The sequence below is a fragment of the Podarcis liolepis genome (assembly GCF_965112155.1).
Source record: "Podarcis liolepis genome assembly, chromosome: 14".
In the NCBI taxonomy this organism is placed as follows: Eukaryota; Metazoa; Chordata; class Lepidosauria; order Squamata; family Lacertidae; genus Podarcis; species Podarcis liolepis.
Genome location: NC_139569.1, coordinates 1,241,647 through 1,261,616, shown reverse-complemented (window position 1 = coordinate 1,261,616; position 19,970 = coordinate 1,241,647). Strand labels below are relative to the sequence as shown.

Here is a 19,970-nt window from a genome sequence, read left to right as displayed (position 1 = left end):
ACCAGGCTCAGCTATTTGTATGAGCTGGTGAGAAGAGTTAGAGAGGCCCCTTATATGCAGGGTCTTGTAACAGGAGAGGGGTCAGACTCTGCCTTGGCCAAAGACCTGGTGGAATAGCTCCGTCTTGCAGGCCCTGCAGAAAGATGCCAAGTCCAGTCTCTTTCGACAGAGCGTTCCACCAGGCTGGGGCCACTGCCGAAAAGGCCCTGGCACTGGTCACGTCCAGTTTAACCACCTTCAGGCCCCAGACCTCCAATATGTTATTGTTTGCGGACCATAAGGTCCTCCGCAGGGCATACCAGGAGAGGTGGTCCCGTAGGTACGAGGGTCCCAGGTCGTATAGGACAGGGGTCAGCAAACTTTTTCAGCAGGGGGCCAGTCCACTGTCCCTCAAACCTTGTGGGGGGCCAGACTATATTTTAGGAGGGAAATGAATGAATTCCTATGCCCCACAAATAACCCAGAGATTCATTTCCAATAAAAGCACACATTCTCCTCATGTAAAAACACGCTGATTCCCAGACCGTCCACGGGCCGGATTGAGAAGGTGATTGGGTCGGATCCAGCCCTTGGGCCTTAGTTTGCCTACCCTTGGTATAGGGCTTTAAAGGTTAGAACCAGCACCTTAAACCTGACCCTGTACTTCACCAGGAGCCAGTGCAGCTCATATAGCATTGGATGAATGTGATCCCGCAGCGATGACCCCATAAGGAGTCTTGCCGCAACGTTCTGCACCCACTGGAGTTTCTGGGTCAGCTTCAAGGGCAGCCCCGCATAGAGCAAATTACAAAAATTGAGCCTGGAGGTGACGATTGCATGGATCACAGTGGCGAAATCAGGGCAAGAAAGATAAGGAACCAACTGCTTAACAGGGTGGAGATGGAAAAATGCCGCCTTTGCTGTAGCTGTAACCTGCGCCTCCATAGAGAGGGAGGCGTCAAGGGTTACACCCAGACTCTTGACAGAAGGTGCTGGCACTAATTGAGCCCCCGCAAGGGATGGGAGTTTACCCCCCAAATAGAGATGGGAAGGCCTGGAGAAAACCTGGAAAAATTGGGCGGGGGGACCAGGTTTTCCCCCACAGTCGTTTTTCCCCAGAAAAATTGAAAAAAATAGTTTGATATAGTTTGAATATTCCACACACTCCCCTCTCCCAATTTTCCTGATAAAAATGGCTTTGGAAAAAAAGGGGGGGAAATCCTGCCCCCCAAATTTTTCCACCCCCCAGCCTTCTAGCACCCCCCACTTTGGAGCTCCCAGGCAGGTGCTCTCATTGTACTCTTTCTGGCATCTGCTCAAAACATTTTCATTAGGGCAGCCCATCTGAACAGGTAGAAGCTGCGTGCGATTTACTTCCTTTTAACCACTGCTGACTTTAATCACCTTAGATACCTGCTTTTAACTGTCACCTTAGATACCTGCTTTTTAATGCTCTGTTGTATATTTTTGTAAACTGTTTAGAAGCTCTCTTACCATCATGCGGCTTATAACATGTAATAACAAATTTCAGTTTAAAAAACACACACACTCCTTTTCCTTTGAGCCTTAGTGCAACATTCGTTGTTGTTTTTTAGTTGTTTAGTCGTGTCCAACTCTTCGTGACCCCCTGGACCAGAACACGCCAGGCACTCCTGTCTTCCATTGCCTCCCGCAGTTTGGTCAGACTCATGTTTGTAACTTCGAGAACACTGTCCAACCATCTCGTCCTCTGTCGTCCCCTTCTCCTTGTGCCCTCCATCTTTCCCAGCATCAGGGTCTTTTCCAGGGAGTCTTCTCTTCTCATGAGGTGGCCAAAGTATTGGAGCCTCAGATTCACGATCTGTCCTTCTAGTGAGCACTCAGGGCTGATTTCCTTAAGAATGGATACGTTTTGATCTTCTTGCAGTCCATGGGACTCTCAAGAGTCTCCTCCAGCACCATAACTCAATTCTTCGGCGATCAGCCTTCTTGATGGTCCAGCTCTCACTTCCATACATCACTACTGGGAAGACCATGGCTTTAACTATACGGACCTTTGTTGGCAAGGTGATGTCTCTGCTTTTTAAGATGCTGTCTAGGTTTGTCATTGCTTCTCTCCCAAGGAGCAGGCGTCTTTTAATTTCGTGACTGCTGTCACCATCTGCAGTGATCATGGAGCCCAAGAAAGTAAAATCTCTCACTGCCTTCATTTCTTCCCCTTCTATTTGCCAGGAGTTGATGGGACCAGTGGCCATGATCTTTGTTTTCTTGATGTTGAGCTTCAGACCATATTTTGCGCTCTCCTCTTTCACCCTCATTAAAAGGTTCTTTAATTCCTCTTCACTTTCTGCCATCAAGGTTGTGTCATCTGCATATCTGAGGTTGTTGTTATTTCTTCCGGCAGTCTTAATTCCAGCCCAGCCTTTCGCATGATGAATTCTGCATATAAGTTAAATAAGCAGGGAGACAATATACAGCCTTGCCGTACTCCTTTCCCAATTTGGAACCAATCAGTTGTTCCATATCCAGTTCTAACTGTAGCTTCTTGTCCCACATAGAGATTTCTCAGGAGACAGATGAGGTGATCAGGCACTCCCATTTCTTTAAGAACTTGCCATAGTTTGCTGTGGTTGACACAGTCAAAGGTTTTTGCATAGTCAATGAAGCAGAAGTAGATGTCTTTCTGGAACTCTCTAGCTTTCTCCATAATCCAGCGCATGTTTGCAATTTGGTCTCTGGTTCCTCTGCCTCTTCTAAATCCAGCTTGCATTTCTGGGAGTTCTCGGTCCACATACTGCTTAAGCCTGCCTTGTAGAATTTTAAGCATAACCTTGCTAGTGTGTGAAATGAGTGCAATTGTGCGGTAGTTGGGGCATTCTTTGGCACTTCCCTTCTTTGGGATTGGGATGTAGACTGCTCTTCTCCAGTCCTCTGGCCACTGCTGAGTTTTCCAAATTTGCTGGCATATTAAGTGTAAAACACAGGATACTTCAGATTATAATGTTATTTCACTTCAGTGCTTTCTCAGATGTTGCACAGTTGTTGCCGCTTAATACTTTGGTTCTTAACTTAATACTTTGGTTCTTAAACAAGATGGTACTTCCTGTCAGTTATACCCCCTTAGACAACCCTGCTCCTGAGGTACTCCAAGTAACAGACCCAAGGAATCACTGGTTTGGGGAGTCTCCTCTTTTTGTAGAAGAATCTCTCCCCTCCTGACTGGAATGAGACCTAAATAGACTCTATTCTCACAACTTCTACTTCTCCTGGCTCAGCCTCAGCCTCCCAGTTAATTCCTGGCCGATTACTCTCACAGGACACCACACACTTTACATTAAGCTCAGAGACTCCTTTCTGTAGCTCATGGATAGGCAAACTAAGGCCCGGGGGCCGGATCCGGCCCAATCGCCTTCTCACTCCGGCCCGCGGATGGTCTGGGAATCAGTGTGTTTTTACATGAGCAGAATGTGTGCTTTTATTGGAAATGCATCTCTGGGTTATTTGTGGGGCATAGGAATTTGTTCATTTATTTTTGTTTCCAAAATACAGTCCCGCCCCCCACAAGGTTGGAGGGACAGTGGACCGGCCCCCTGCTGAAAAGGTTTGCTGACCCCTGGCCTACCCTATCCTCCCAACCTCAATCCCTCCCTACTGCTTCAACTAACTCTGTCTCTCCAAATCCTCTCCTTTTCAAGTCCCCCTCCTGGAACCTCGGCCAATCAGAGGCTGCCGTACATTAACCATTTGCAGGCAGGGGAAAAAGAAAAAGAAAACACCTGGGGACTCAACCTGTCCAGCAAAAACAAGCTTTCCCGTGAGGTGGTGACTGCAGGTGGAGAGAGAAGATGGCTCCATAAGACTAGTCAGCCCACTCTCTGCCACTGGAACAGGAAGGATTTTCAGCAGCAGCTCCTTTTGTGCAATGCCCTCAGTGAAGGGAGGCATGTTTTTGACACACTAATAATAATAATAATAATAATAATAATAATAATAATAATAATAATAATTTGTTATTTATACCCTGCCCATCTGGCTGGGTTTCCCCAACCACTCTGGGCGGCTTCCAACAAAATATTAATATACAGTAATGCATCAAACATTAAAAGCTTCCCCAAACAGGTCTGCCTTCAGATGTCTTCTAAAAGTCAGATAGTTGTTTATTTCCTTCACATCTGAAGGGAGGGTGTTCCACAGGGATGGCGCCACTACTGAGATGGCCCTCTGCCTGGCTCCCTGCAACCTCACAGGGAGGGAACCACCAGAAAGGCCCTCGGAGCTGGACCTCAATGTCTGGGTAGAATGATGAGTCGGGCAACTCCTGGGTGAACAGGTGAGTTTGAAGGAGGTGCTGGGAAGTAGATAACAGCTGAGGTCTGATTTATTTCCTTTGATGCCCCAGAGGGACACAAGGCTGGGGGCGTTTGGGGGGGGTGGCTAAAAGGGGAGCCCAGGTCCACCGGCCTGAAGGTACCAAGTGGTGACCTGGGCCAGGAGCCCAGTGTCCCTTGGGGCCAATCCCTGGCCAGGCTCTGACCTTACAATAGGCTGTGGAACCCTGTTTCCCAGGAGACCAGGAGGGTTCCTTGAAAGGAGCCTTAGATCAGCTGACATCGCAGACACCTGTCTCCTTTGGAGAACTGCCTTCTTTGGATCCACTGAAAGCCGAGGGAACGGGTTTCTGCCTCCCCTGTGCCCCTGTGGTGGCACCATGGCCGGCTGTTTCACCTGCTGCCACAGAAGGTAAAGTCAGGGGGGAGAGGGGAGACTTCCTGAAGCCTTGCCCCCCCCCCCATGGCCAGATTTTAAAGACAATCTTTGGTAATAATAATAATAATAATAATAATAATAATATGCCAAATCGATGGCTTGAACCTGCCACCCCCTGGCAGAGGCGTAGGAAGGTCAGGTAGTACCCGGTGCAGAAAATTTCTTGTCCCCCCCCCCACATTGATTTTTTTTTTTGCCTGCAAAAATGCTTTTACGTAATGGTTTTCTTACAAAGGAACATGGATTCTGAGCCTCTGATAACAAGTAGGCGACTATGGACAGATACTTAAATCTACAGGATGGATTGTGTTTTGGTTTATGTTATTTTATTTATATTGACTGCTTATTTATTTAATAAAATTTATTTTAAAAACCTGCAAAGTGGTTTACCAAAACAACAACAAAAAAACAAAACAAAAAACACCATAGCAGTAAAGTCAAGAAAAATTAACAATCCTACTTTAAAACATACAAATGCTAAAATATTAAGATTAAAATTACTTCAATTTCCTAAGCATCTAGGTATGCTTGCCTAAAGAAGAATGCTTCTAGCAGGTGCCTGAAAAGAGTCTAGCAAAGGCACATGCTTTGTTGAAATTTCAGCCTTCGCGACATAGGAAAACGGCCAAGTAAACAGCTATTTTCGTGGAGGAGGGTCAATATATTAACTGATATGCGTGAAATTTCATATGTAGCTATATAATCCCTAGTGTTGTAAGATAAGACCTTTGGAGCAGGCATTTTTTTTAAAAAAAGTTTTTTTATGAACTGCCCTGGTAGGGCAGTAATTGTTCCTTGATAATTTGTCACCTCCCTCCAAGATGGCACCTGGGTCAGCCCCGCCCACGCCCCCTCTTTCTGGGCTCAGGGGCTCAGGCAGTTTGGGTTTTGGCTCTTGACATCCGCCTGCTCTCTGGCTCACCCCCTCCTGACTGGTTCCCTGGAAGTTGCCTGATGGGGAGTCAAGCCTTTCAGATCCGTCAAGTTCAGTATTGTCAATTATTCTGAGCGGCAGGAGTGTCAGGCGAAGGACCTTCTCAAGTCGACCTGGCAATCAATGCCTTGGGCGCAGCCTGGGGCATTCTGAACCGAGCCATGGTCCTTCCCTCAAAAGAAAGATTCCTGACCTCAGTAGTGGGGTGGAGAGGTGGGGGGGGGGGAATTCACATCTGTGAACCAATGCCCCCCTTTGCTTTCAGATAGCACATGGGTAGACACAGGGCCGCATTTAGGTTTTATGAGGCCCTCAGCTACTGAAGGTAATGGGGCCCTTTATATGTCCAGCTGTCCTTTGTCAACAACAAATTGTTGCTGGTTTTTGTGTTGAATATATGATACGATACGATAATCTTTATTGTCATTGTCCCAGTGGCGTAGCGTAGGGGGTGCAGGGGGGGCCGGCAGCACCGGGCGCAACATCTGGGGGTTAGGGTTAGCGGGCGCAAATCCACGGGTTATGGGGCGCAAATCCACGGTTAGGGGGCGCAAATCACTTGCCTTGCCCCGGGTGCTGACAACCCACGCTACGCCACTGCATTGTCCCATACAGAACAACGAAATTGAAAAAAATCTACATCACACATTCAAAAACCAACAAGCCGGTTAACCCCCTAAAAACTCTGATACCCCATAATTAAATACAAGATACTCCCAGAGACTCCCCACACTGCGTTTAAAACCAAAATCGCATTTGGATAAAAGCTGTTTCTCAGGCGGCTAGTCCTAGTCCTTATAACCCTGTACCTTCTTCCAGAAGGCAGAAGCTGAAAGAGATCATTTCCGGGGAGGGGGGAGGTAACTATACTGTACTATCTCTGCAGCTTTCTTATGACACCTGGAAGCATAGATTTGATCCAAGATGGGAAGAGAATATATGCTATACGGTAATTTATGGACCTAATAGGTATCTCAAGCCATTTGCCCATGTTGCCCTTCAACCAGTCCATGCAGAATGTAGGCACCCTATATACAGAAAGGAGCAAACCAGGGATATTTTAGGGAGCAGGCGACAGGTACATCATAGCCTACACAACACAAAACACTGTTGCTGTAGGTCGGTTTTATTTTATTTGTTTTCTATTTTGGAAATGTACATCCAGTTTTTTTGCCCTCTAATTTTTTTGGGCCCCCAAGAGAGTGGGGCCCTAAGCTATACCTTGTTTAGCTGATACGTAAATCTGTCACTTGTCTACCGTAGATGAGTCTTCAAAAGCCCAGGACACAAATTTTCACAGCTCTCTTGTGGGTAGGGTGGCTTATTTGCCAGAAGCAGTGGCTAGCGTGGGGGTCCCTGGGCGCACAATCGGGACGTGAACCAGGCACCCCCTTCAGAGATTGCTGTTGTGCCCACCCTGCCAGGCTCCAGTGGTGAGGGCTGGGTGAGTGCGGACATTATCTTCACCCTCTGCGTTTGGCCAGCCCTCACTGCCTCCACATCCCCCAGTCCTCGCTGCCGCTGGCGCATGAGCACCCACCTGGAGATGTGGGTGGCGAGGGCTGGGCAAGTACGCTCTGCCCCTGCCTGGTACGTGTGGGCATGCAGCCTTCCCAGGCGCTGGCAAATAGCACCACGCCCCTGGCCAGAAGGAACGGATTTGGCACGAACCCTGGAAATGTCTACTTGATTCTGGCCAAGCTAAGCATCCTGGTGCATATTGTCAGAGTCGAGTAGACACTTCCAGGGTTCATGCTAAATACTTTGGGTAAATGAGCCCCCAGAAAATCTGTGCCCTGGGCTTTTTCACCTCGTCTACCCATGTACTATCCGAAACCAAAGGGGCGCATTGGTTGCCAGACATGAAATGCGTTGGAATTATTTTCTGCTCCCCCTCCCCCTCCCTGGTTCTATATATAACTTCTGAAATTAAATTTTCTGTTTTACAATTTGAAATGCTCATTTATACAACCTTAAGATACCAATACCAATACCAATAATTTTTCCACCCTGCCCATCTGGCTGGGTTTCCCCAGCCACTCTGGGCAGCTTCCAACAAATGCTTATAAATACAATAAAACATCAGTCATTAAAAACTTTCCTAAACAGGGCTGCCTTCAGATGTCTTCTAAATGTCAGATAGTTGTTTATTTCTTTGACATCTGATGGGAGGGCATTGCACAGGGCGGGCGCCACCACCGAGAAGGCCCTCCCCTCCCTGCTTCTCTTTCCATGGTTCATTTTCCTAAGTCCCAGTTTATTTTACAAAAACTATACCATTCCGTATTCCATTATTGCATCCATCAAAGCTTATTTACGCCGTTGAATTTACCTTAATGCAGCCAGTGTTTCCAGCTGTACACAATTATTCCCCATATATTCCAGAAACGTTTCCCAACATATCTTCTTCTTGTTTTCTTATTCTATATGTTAAGTCTGCAAACTGTGCATACGGTATTCTGTCAACTTCAGTTACCATTCTTCTTTCGTTGGGGCCTCCCTCCTTCCCCCCCCTCCATGGTTCTGAGTACTGGCTGATGAAAACAGGACAGTGCCTACTGGGGTAGTCAGGCTACTCTAGCTCAGCCTCCTCTTTCTTTCTTTCTTTCTTTCTTTCTTTCTTTCTTTCTTTCTTTCTTTCTTTCTTTCTTTCTTCTACTTTCTTTCATTTTCAAAATTTACAAAGAACAAGAATAAATTGATCCTCAACTACGTATTCCAAGATATAAATAAATATTACAATGTACAGTCATACCTCGGGTTACAGACGCTTCAGGTTGCGCGTTTTCGGGTTACGAACGCACCGAAACCCAGAAGCACCGGAACGGGTTACTTTTGGGTTTCGGCGCTCATGCATGTGCAGAAACACTACATCACGCTTTGCGCATGCGCAGAAGCGCCAAATCGCAACCTGCGCTTCCTGCACGGTTCACGTTCGCAACCCGAGTGTCCACTGCACTTAATAAAAATGTTGAAAGATCTAGGATAAATTTGACCCGGGCTCCTCAGCCCTTTCAAGCCAGCCTGGCAGGCGCTGTCCAGGGGCTCAGGCCAGGAGGCATCTTTCCCGGGGGGCCTGATCCTGGGACCTTCTGCACGCAAAGCAGACGCTCTCCCCACTGCCTGGCAGACCTTCCTCAACGTGGCAAATGGACCGACGTTACAGAGCTTTCCTAGTGATCCCTGCTACCAGCGGCGGGTCTCAGGGTCTCCAATTTCAGCACCTTCGCCTCTCGCGCTGCCTTCTTCTCTAAGGCAGAGTTGGGGCGCGCCCAGCAGCGCCCCCTCCCCGGCTCCGCGCCCCGTAGGACCGAGCCCCTCACACTCCCCTAAATCTACCTCGGCTGCTCCCACGTGCATTTGCAACAACCCCTGGGACTTGCGTTCAAATCCACGAGACTTGGCTCTCGCCTGAAAGCCTCTCGCCGCGGAGTTTCCTCGTTTGCCCAGCGATCCAGCAGGGACCAGGCGGCGAAGCCTCTTTGGGGAATCTTCTCCGGGCGCTTGGGATTTGCTCCCCAACAATCAGACCAGCCTTTCGAGTAAGAATGGAAAGGTTTACTTACAGGGAACTTGCGCCCTTCGGTGCAGTATGGATCTAGGCAGAGGCACAGGAGATCGACTTAGAGCAACAAATACAGGTGTTAGCAGGTCCTTTGCGTGCGTCCGCAGCCGCCAGACATCCCTTCGGTTCCAGAGCTCAGCGAGAGACAAATGGCACTGCTTGGAAAAGGCAAACAGACCCTTTTCCTCCTCCTGCTGGAGAGATGCGGGATCACGACCACGCGGAGCCCGGCAGCTTTCTCGAGGATTTAAAGACTCCGGTTGTTCTCCCGTGCTGGATTTACCTATAAGCTAAACTAGCTATAGCTTCGGGCCCCGCTCTCTTGGGGCGCCCCCCAAAATTAAAGGAAAAACAACAACTGGATGTGCATTTGCAAAATGCAAGATAAAAAGCAAATAAAATAAAACCTACTTACAGCAACAGTGTTTTGTGTTGTCTAGGCTCCTTTGATGTAAGTCAGGGGACAGCATTTTTTTTCAGCCGTGGGCCGGTCCACTGTCCCTCAGACCTTGTGGGGGCGGACGGGCGGACTATATTTTGAAAAAAATAATGAACGAATTCCTATGCCCCACAAATAACCCAGAGATGCATTTTAAATAAAAGGACACATTCTACTCATGTAAAAACATGCTGATTCCCGGACCATCCGTGGGCTGGATTGAGAAGGCGATTGGGCCGGATACTGCCCCCGGGCCTTAGTTTGCCTACCCATGATGTAAGTCATTGGCCCCGCCTGCTAGCCTGCTCCCTAAAATATCCCTGGTTTGCTCATTTCTATATATAGTGGCGTCTGCCCTGTGGAACACCCTACCACCAGATGTCAAAGAGATGAACTATCTGACGTTTAGAAGACATCTGAAGGCAGCCCTGTTTAGGGAAGTTTTTAATGATTGATGATTTGATGTATTTTTAATCTTTTGTTGGAAGCCACCCAGAGTGGCTGGGAATAGCCAGCCAGATCGGCAGGGTATAAATAATAAATTATTATTATTATTAAGCATATATTCAACACAAAAAATAGTGACAATTTGTTGCTGACAAAGGACAGCTGGACATATAAAGTGCCTCTTTACCTTTGGTACCTGAGGGCCTCATCAAACCTCAATCCGGCCCTGACGCCAATGCACAGGTGCATTTGTCTGCACTAAATTTCCATTGTTGTTTTTTTAGATGATCTTTATTGAATTTTTAGTTACATACTATACATACTATACATACACATACATTATATTTCACATTTGTTCTTTAACTTTTTGCATTGTCTTTGTCCATTTTATATATAATTGTTCTTCAATTTTTTCCCATAAAATGTCTGTAAACAAATCTTTCTATATATACAATTCTTATTGTCTGTCTATATTCATTTACAAATATTGTTCAACAATAGTCCTAATATACATTTTTAATTCATTTTGATATTATTATCCAATTTTTTTTTGTGTTTTCTCGTTATGAGATTTATTTTAGTTCTACTGGTTTCCCTATTTCACACCGTCTTCTGTATATATAACATAAAATTTCCCCATTCCTTTTGATATGTTTCATCACCCTGATGTCGAATTTTTGCTGTTAGTTTGGCTATTTTGGCTAGCCTGCCGGCATTAAATTTCCTCCGGTTACTTCCAAGAAATTCTCCTCCATGTTTTCCTCCTCTTTCTCCTTCCACAGGAGCAGATCTGAAAACAATACAAAGTGAGTGGCTCTTTCGTGCCCTTGAATGTCCCTTTGATAAGAAAGGATCAGCTTCCAATTTAGGAGGGTTTGACCCCGGACGGAAGCGGCGGATGTTTCTTCAGCAGAGAGATCCTGCTCATCTTGCCCACGCTTGGAAGGTCAAGGGCAGACTGACAGGCACCCTCAGCTAGCCAGGGCCGCCGGGGTCGTTTGGGGAGGGTGCTGTGTGTGTCCCACAGCCACAAGGAATTGGGAAGGGGGTGCCTCGTTCCCCCTGGCATCCTGGGGGGCATTTCCAGTGCCCTCCTGCTGCAAAGAGCATTCCTTGCGTCTCTCTCTTTCCAGGCTGCCTAAGACGAAAGAGGAGCCACAGGAAGGGGGTGAGTGGGGATCTGGGGGTGTCTAGTCCAGCAACCCAGATCACTACCCAAATTCATACCCCACCCCACCAACAGCATGCTGGACTCTGCTTGGGGATGTTTGCCCCACGGGGGGCTGCCAAGGAAACCTGCTCCCTGTCCCTCACCAGCCTGACCCCTGCTGCAGGTCAGGGCCTGAGCCAACTGGGCCAGCTGTCACCTGCTCTTTCTTGCCAGTCACCTTTCTTGCCTCCTGCAGAAACCCTCCCTGCTGCTCCTGCGACTCCTCCTGCCCCAGATCCAGAGCCCCAAGAGCAGGAGGTCAAGCCGCTCCTGGCCAGCCCCCCTGCGGAGACCCTCCTGGACCCCACCAGGGGTTCCATGTTGCTTCTGCAGAAGCATCTGCAGGTCCTCAAGGAGATGCAGAGCCAGTACCTTCAGGCAGGTAAGTCTTGGAGAGGGGCACCTCCTGGCCTCCAGCCTCCAGCCGGGGAACCCTCTTGCCAGGGGTCTGATCCCTTTCCTCTCCTTCCCGCTTCCCAATTTCAGAAGTGAAGATCCGCAGCGCTTGCCACCAGTTCCCGCGCTCCCTGCGGGCCGCCAGCCTCCAGATCTGCCGCACCCGGCGGAGGCTCATTCGCACGGAGGTCCGCCTGCAGCGTCAAGCCAGCAGCCCTGGTGCGCCTCTTCGGAAGTTGCTCCGGGTTTCAATTTTCTGCCAAATGGATTCTAACCATCTTGATTTATAATGTTAACATTGTAACTTGATTTTTGGGTTTTGTTTTTTTTTGCAAATCACTTACAAGGTTTATTACAATCCAAGTGGTGCACACATTTCGACACTCAAATAAATAGGTAAAGGTAAAGGTACCCCTGCCTGTACAGGCCAGTCTTGTCAGACTCTAGGGTTGTGCGCTCATCTCACTCTATAGGCCGGGAGCCAGTGCTGTCCGCAGACACTTCCGGGTCACGTGGCCAGCGTGACAAGCTGCATCCGGCGAGCCAGCGCAGCACACGAAACGCTGTTTACCTTCCCGCTGGTAAGCGGTCCCTATTTATCTACTTGCACCCGGGGGTGCTTTCGAACTGCTAGGTTGGCAGGTGCTGGGACTGAACGACGGAAGCGCACCCCACCGCGGGGATTCGAACTGCCGACCATGCGATCGGCAAGTCCTAGGCGCTGAGGTTTTACCCACAGCACCACCCGCGTCCCTCAAATAAATAGGATGAACAAAACAGACATTGAAATAAAAACTGTCCAGTCCCAAAAATATGGTTCCAAAGCTTTACTAGCAGAACTTGTTCAAAACAGACAAAAAAGCAAATAATGTTACATCAGATAGTTGCATAATATCATGTGCTTGTCCAAGCATAGGAACAACATCTTAGAAATAGGAAATCACCTGGAACTGAAAACGACGCTGTGTTTCCAACACAAGGACTACCTTAGCAGGAGGCTGTGTTCCTGGAGAGAAATGAAGCACACACTTTTTCTCCGGTGGCCTGAGAACAAAGACTAACTCACACACCTGAAATGGAGATTTGTAACTGAATACCTTTCTCAGGTGATCTATGTTAAACACCTCATGTCAGAGCAGCAGAGATACATCAGTAGCTAACCATTAACCTGTTACGCATTCTGAGAGCTCTAGTTGACCTCGAATGGAATTTTCCAATGTTAAACCTTTAGCAATACACATACAGAGCCATTTTCCATTTCAGTGTACAATTAAATAATACTTAACACATCCGTTGCCAGGCTCTGACAAAATGCCCCCATTCCTTTCTGTCTTGCTGGCCTCCAAGTTCCTCTTGTGGTATGAAATCAGCTTAAAATGGTAAAAAGGGGAGGGGGGGTCAAGCGGGTGGATGCTGGGGGCTGCTGGCCTTCCATGCCTGCCAAATTTATACTTTCCACCCCCCACCCTCCCGTTTCTTGCAGGTGTCTGCCAAAGCTCCCCAGGCCCAAGCCTGTCTTCTTCGAAGCCCACTCTGGAGTCGACTTCCACCTCCAGCTCTGGGGAGGTGGTCTCCATCACCCCCACTACCTCCAGCTTCTCCCTCCCGCCCCACCCGCTTTCCCCGCCTCCCCCCTCCCCGCCCCTCCTCCAGCCAGATCTCAGGGTCCTGCAAGAAGCGTTGGAGACCTTGCTCGAAATTGAGGCCCACCAGCTGCAGGAGCGTAAGTACCAGGCAGAAGCTCCCCCCGTGGCTCTTCCTTTTGGTCCTGTGTAGAAGATTCCTTATAAATAAGCCCCAGGGTCGGTGACAGTCCTATAATATAAAGTTATAAAAAAACAGGTATAGAGTCAGAAAGGAACCCAGAGGCTCATCCAGTCCAACTCCTGCCATGCAGATAAAACTGTTCCCAGTGGAGAAGAGCATACATTTCAGCCAAAGGAGTCCCACAGAAATGGCAAAGGCCAAGGCGAAAGAGATTAAACCTCCCACAACGAAGGTGCCAGGTGCATCTCCATAGGGAGGGAGCTCCACAATGTGGGGGCTGCCACAGAGAAGGCCCTGCCTCCCCACTCTCTCTTGCCCTCTGGGCCACAGTCCCCCATACTTCTGAGGGCCAGTGGAACTACCATGGAAGACGGCCTCACCTCTGCAGAACTTTGCTCCCGAGGAGGTTCTAGTAATGGAGATGGTCTTTCAGATCATTGACACCTTCCTTGGCAAGCTATCTCACTAGACTCATAGTCCCTATAGCACATTTTTCTTTTTTCTTTACTTTGACAAAGTAATGATCATACATAAATAAGAATAAAAATGTGCACCGCACTGCCAAGACCATTCCGTTGTAACTATCCAACCTCCCAAAATTTCAACACCTCTTGCGATGGTTTGACCCCTTTCCATTTTGACAGTACAAATTCTACAAACACCCTACATATTGCCTGAAAATCATTTCTCCTGCATATTCCACGCCTTACCTTAATGGCACATGTTAATTTATCATTAATAGCTTTGTCATAGCTCGTTTTTCTAACCTGTCACTGCCAATACCCCAGTCTCTGAGCAGGGCGTTTCTTGGGCTTCCTTGGGATCAGTGCCAGATTTATGTATAAGATAAACAAGCTATAGCTTAGGGCCCCACTCTCCTGGGGGCCCTAAAAACATTTAAAGGAAAAAAACCTGACTGTACATTTCCAAAATATAAGATAAAAAAAGAAATAAAATAAAACCTACATACAACAACAGTGTTTTGTGTTGTGTAGGCTCCTATGATATACATATTTTGTTATGTGCAAATGGTTTTAGATACCTATGAGGTCCATAAATTGTTCAGTCGTTTAGTCGTGTCCGACTCTTCGTGACCCCCTGGACCAGAGCACGCCAGGCCTTCCTGTCTTCCACTGCCTCCCACAGTTTGGTCAGACTCATGCTTGTAGCTTTGAGAACACCGTCCAACCATCTCGTCCTCTGTCGTCCCCTTCTCCTTGTGCCCTCCATCTTTCCCAACATCAGGGTCTTTTCCAGGGAGTCTTCTCTTCTCATGAGGTGGCCAAAGTACTGGAGCCTCAGCTTCACGATCTGTCCTTCCAGTGAGCACTCAGGGCTGATCTCCTTAAGAATGGATACGTTTGATCTTCTTGCAGTCCACGAGACTCTCAAGAGTCTCCTCCAGCACCATAATTTAAAAGCATCAATTCTTTGGCAATCAGCCTTCTTGATGGTCCAGCTCTCACTTCCATACATCACTACTGGGAAAACCACGGCTTTAACTATACGGACCTTTGTTGGCAAGGTGATGTCTCTGCTTTTTAAGATGCTGTCTAGCTTTGCCATCGCCTTTCTCCCAAGGAGCAGGCGTCTTTTAATTTTGTGACTGCTGTCACCATCTGCAGTGATCATGGAGCCTAGGAAAGCAAAATCTCTCACTGCCTCCATTTCTTCCCCTTCTATTTGGCAGGAGGTGATGGGACCATAAACTACCATATAGCATATAGCATATATTCAACACACAAAAACAGTGACAATTTGTTGTTGACCAAGGACAGTTGGACATATAAAGGGCCACATTACCTTCTGTAGCTTAGGGCCTCATCAAACCTAAATCCTGCCCTGCTTGGGATGAAGTTCTACTAGAAACTGGCAGTGTGTTCTGTGGTCTAAGGCTTATTTTGCATGTATATTCAGGCTGAGAAGAAGATGGTGGGGCTCCCAGCATTAACACTCCGCAGGGGTCAGCAAACTTTTTCCGCAGGGGGCCGCTCCACTGTCCCTCAGATCTTGTGGGGGGCCGGACTATAGTTTGGGAAAAAAGAACGAATTCCTATGCCCCACAAATAACCCAGAGATGCATTTTAAATAAAAGGACACATTCTACTCATGTAAAAACACGCTGATTCCCGGACTTGTCCGCGGGCTGGATTGAGAAGGCGATTGGGCTTCATCTGGCCCCTGGGCCTTAGTTTGCCTACCCATGCTCCAACAGATTCCCCTTCCTCCCTTTAGGGTTCCAGGTGCATCACCAAAACGATTCGTTTTGGATTTGCACAAAGAGCAAGTCCAGCCTCTGTGTCTTTTCCAGAGCCAGTCCCCAAACTGCCTGATTTCCTCCCTCGAGCATGCAGACACCCCTTCAGCCAGAGGTGCAGACCCCAGAAATCCATCTCGTCCCAGACATTCCGTTATTCAAAGTTCAATGCCCACGGATTCCCTAAAACCCACTGAAATCACAGCGACCCACAGCAATTGCAAAGGCACAGCAACTGGCCACCCAACCTGGGAAGGGGCCAGGAGCACCTGGGACAAGGAGGGGCCCTCATCCACCAGCCCATCACCTTCTCTCTTCCCCTTGTAATAAAGAAAAATCTGCCCTTATTCCCTTATGGGGGACACAAGAGCCCTTATAGAGTCCTTTGTAGGTTCTCCATCGGTCGGAGGCCAACCAGAGAATATTGAGAAGCAAAGCAGCTGGTAAGCCTGATCTTTATTGCTCTGTTGCAACAGGGTGGCCCCCTCTCAGGCAGAAAAGGAGGAGGATCCAGAACAAAGGTGTGCCTGCCCTTATATGGACATTTTAAATTCCCTGCCCTGGAGCTCAAGACCACCCCTCCATCTATCATACATACATCACAGAAGGGGTGTAACCCAAGACCCCCCCCAAACATCATACCTACATCACAGAAAATGGTGGTCTACAACAGAAATTTGAACGTTGTTGTTTTTCCTGTCTGCCAGGTTATCTGATAATGCCTTATCTGATTGCCTTTCCTGGTAGTCTGGCCATTCCTTTGAGATGGTGTTTTCCCAATTCCTGAGACAATGGGAAGCCACCCTGACCCCCTCCCTCCTCGCAGAGAAAACACTTGGTCAGTTTGGGAGTCAGAATGGTTTCAGGGCTGTTTTCCTGTGCTGCTTCAGACATGTGGTTTATATATTTACGTACATGTTTGCTTGGTACATTTATGAACATTTCTTATATATCTAAGACCTTAATTTTTTTCATTTCCCCCTGCAGGGAAAAGGGACGTTCGGACATGCCAGGAGTGCCTGAGGTCCCTCCGGGAGCTGAGGGCGCAGCTGCAGAAAGTGCGGAGCAGACTCTGGCGGGTGGAGGCCATCTTGGGCATCCAGGTGCCCCCCAGGGAGCTGGAGGTGGGAGAGCAAGAGGAGGAGGAGGAAGAATGAGCCCCTCGCAGGCGCCCCCAAACATCCAAATTCAGAACATCCAAATTCCCTCCCTCCCTCTGAAGATGTTGGGCAAGGGATCTGCTGTTTATTGTCTTTTTGCACCCATTACAAGTAACTAATCTTTTCAGACAACATTTTAGACCAAGGATTAATGACTGAATGTGGGACGGCCTTTGTTGAATGCTTTCTTAGGCACTATTTAAGGATGTTTTAAATTAAATTTTCAAATAAGCACGCAATAAAGGAAACATCAGAATATTATGTGTGTACTTATTCATAGACATGGCCATGGATGCTTGAGTTGAGCTTCCTGGCTTGCAAGGGGGTCGGACTAGATGGCCTTTGGGTTCCTTCCAACGCCACCATTCTATGATTGTTCCCACAACCAGAGGCCGCCCCCGCCCAGTAGAGCCTCCAGCGCAAGCCGTGCACACTGACCCAGCTTCTCCAGGCACTTTCTTTGGCTCCTGCCCGAAACAGGCTCCCTTGTGAGCACAATATGCACCAGGAGGCTGTGGCCAGAATGGAGTCCACACTTCCAGGGTTATCGCTAAATACATTCCTTGTGGTCAATGAGCCACCAGAGCTGCTAGAGCAGTGGTGTCCAAAGAGGGCCAGATTTGATGAAGTGAAGGGCCATGGGGGCCGACCAAAAATTGTTCAGCTTTTTTTGGACACTTTTTTTGGACTTTGGACACGCCTGCGCTAGAGGACCGTGAACATTTGTGAAGCCAAAGGGGCACATGGGTTGCCAGATGTGAAACAGAGGGGCCTTCTTTTCAGCTCCCCCCCACTAGTGAGGCAGGTGTGTGTGCTGCTGACCCCTGTGGGACCAGCATGCTGGACTCGAGGGGCCCCCGCTGGCCAGACCCAGCAGACCAATTCCTGGCCGAGGCGAAGGCAGTAGCCGGCGAGGGGCCATCGGGATGCCTTCGGAGTTCTGATCGGGCGCTGAGTTCTAATCCGGCTCTCGGGCACGTCCTGGGGGCGAAGGGGCGCCATTCCCATGGGGCGGGGGCGTGCGTGGGAACGACCGTCTCTTCCCCCGCCTGCGGCGAGGGGCGCTCCTGCTGTGCCCGCGGCGGAGTCGGGAGCGCGCCGATCCCCGCCGCGCACGCGCATCTCGGCGAGCGGAGGAGTCGCGCTAGCGCGCTCTTGGGGCGGGGGACTGGCTGCGGGGCCGGGCGGGAGAAGGGCTGCCGGGCTGCCTGCCGGCCATCCTCCGGCCCAGGAGGCTCGAGGCACGCTCTACGTATGCTCAGAGGAAGGTTGCCTACGATGCTTTCCAGGAGGGGGCTGGACTAGATGGCCCCGGGGGGGACCCTTCCCTCTCTCATCTGCTGGGATTCTAGGACGGGGCTGCCTTTGCCACTCCTGTTTTTGGGCAAGGGAGGGTCGTCCCCCAACCTTCTCTGGGGGGCGCGAGACACGTGACTCTGGCTGCTTGGGAGCCTCCGAGGGGGTGAACTGGGCGCGCCTGGCTTGTCAAGGGTTAACATGAGCCGGGCTGGACTCCTAGAGGGGACGGGGAAGAAAGGCGGGGAGGGGCGGGTCCTCCAGAGCCAAAGCCCCGCCCTCCTCCCCGCCCCTTTCTGCCAGGGCGGGGCGGCCTTGCTCTCTCTCCTCTGCAAGTGCTGCCTGGGCGGCGCCTCCCGGGACACAGCTGTCAAATTCTCCCTTTTCCTGCGAGGAATCCTATTCGGAATAAGGGAATTTCCCTTTACAAAAGGGAAACGTTGACAGCTAGGTCCCGGGATCCGGGTACCAGAGGGGAGAAGGGCTGCAGGGGGGGCTGCTCGGTTCCTGCATGGCGGACCCCCAAATCAGACCCCAGAGGGTCTCCCACCCCTTTTTCTCTGCAGGCGAGCTGCAGCTCACGGCTCCAGCTGCCAACTCGGCCCTCCGAGTTGTAGTTTTCGGACTACAATTCCCATCATCCCTGACGCCTGGTCCTGTTAGCTAGGGATCATGGGAGTTGTAGTCCCAAAAAGCATCTGGAGGGCTGAGTTTGCCTAGGCCTGCCTTATGGGGAGGGGAAAGGGGCACGCAAAGAAACCCGCTTCAGATTGATGAATAAGTCCTTTTGCTAGAAAATACTGTATACACAAAACCAAAGCCTGACCAAGGCAATAATGCAGTGCTGGATTTACGTATAAGCTAAACAGGCTATAGCTTAGTCCCCCTCTCTCTTGGCCCCCCCATTTTTGAAAAGAATATATATTAATTTTGCAGATTCCAAATTGCTCTTTAACATGGAACATCACCACAAGAGAATAATCATGGAAGCCATCGAGATAGAGAAACACCCTCACAACATGAACAAGCGTGACGACACGTCCCGCCTGCCAGACATCTGGAAATTAGCCCTCCCCACAAAATTAGCCCTCCCCACAAAAACCGACACCAGATCCAGAGGCACACAGAACGCCACCACCAATCAACCACACCAGACCCAAACCCAGACCCTCTCCACAGATAAATTACAGACACCATCCAGTAACCAAACCATAGTGGCACCTCCGGATGCTGCACCCCCCTGCAATCCCTACACAGATCTGGCTGGCACAGGGCACAAAACCACAGCTCGCCCCTATACACGAAGCCAAGCCAAAGCACAACTAAGTGCAGTACAGCCATCTTCCCAGAAAAACTCTTCACAAATTCAAGAGGTCAAGACACGAAGGCTTTAGCAACTAATCCACACCCAATGACCCACCTAAGTGGTACTCAGAATATCACTCAAGTAATCACTCAAGATATCCCTCAAGTAATTAAGGAACAAAAGAAGAAAAGAACACTAGCCTGGGAACTTCCCCTCTGCCCAGAACTTTTGAGGCAATACACCACACCCCTCTACAGTATTTATAGGAACTCAAACACTGAGATCCCGCTCTGTTCCAGTAACAAGAAGCCGAAAGCACCAGCCTGAAGATGACGAGTGAGACCTCGTCGAAACGTCGCCTAGACACCCCAACTTTTACACGGGAAGACACCCGAGGACACCAAAACCTGCATTCCTGTACCCGTGAAAATCTACGAAAACATATATATATACTCATATATATATATA

The 19,970-nt window shown here is 49.1% G+C and overlaps 1 protein-coding gene across 1 annotated transcript; it reads left to right on the top strand.

Annotated features, from left to right (window-relative positions):
* Window positions 1–4,544: 4,544 nt before the first annotated feature.
* On the top strand, window positions 4,545–17,156 carry LOC310693034 (uncharacterized protein). The gene is made up of 7 exons (XM_083474634.1): window positions 4,545–4,698; window positions 10,893–10,916; window positions 11,244–11,278; window positions 11,517–11,702; window positions 11,807–11,935; window positions 13,200–13,439; window positions 16,728–17,156. The coding sequence occupies exons 1-7, from the start codon at window positions 4,667–4,669 to the stop codon at window positions 16,895–16,897; spliced, it is 816 nt and encodes a 271-aa protein (XP_083330760.1). The 5' UTR covers window positions 4,545–4,666; the 3' UTR covers window positions 16,898–17,156.
* Window positions 17,157–19,970: the final 2,814 nt, after the last annotated feature.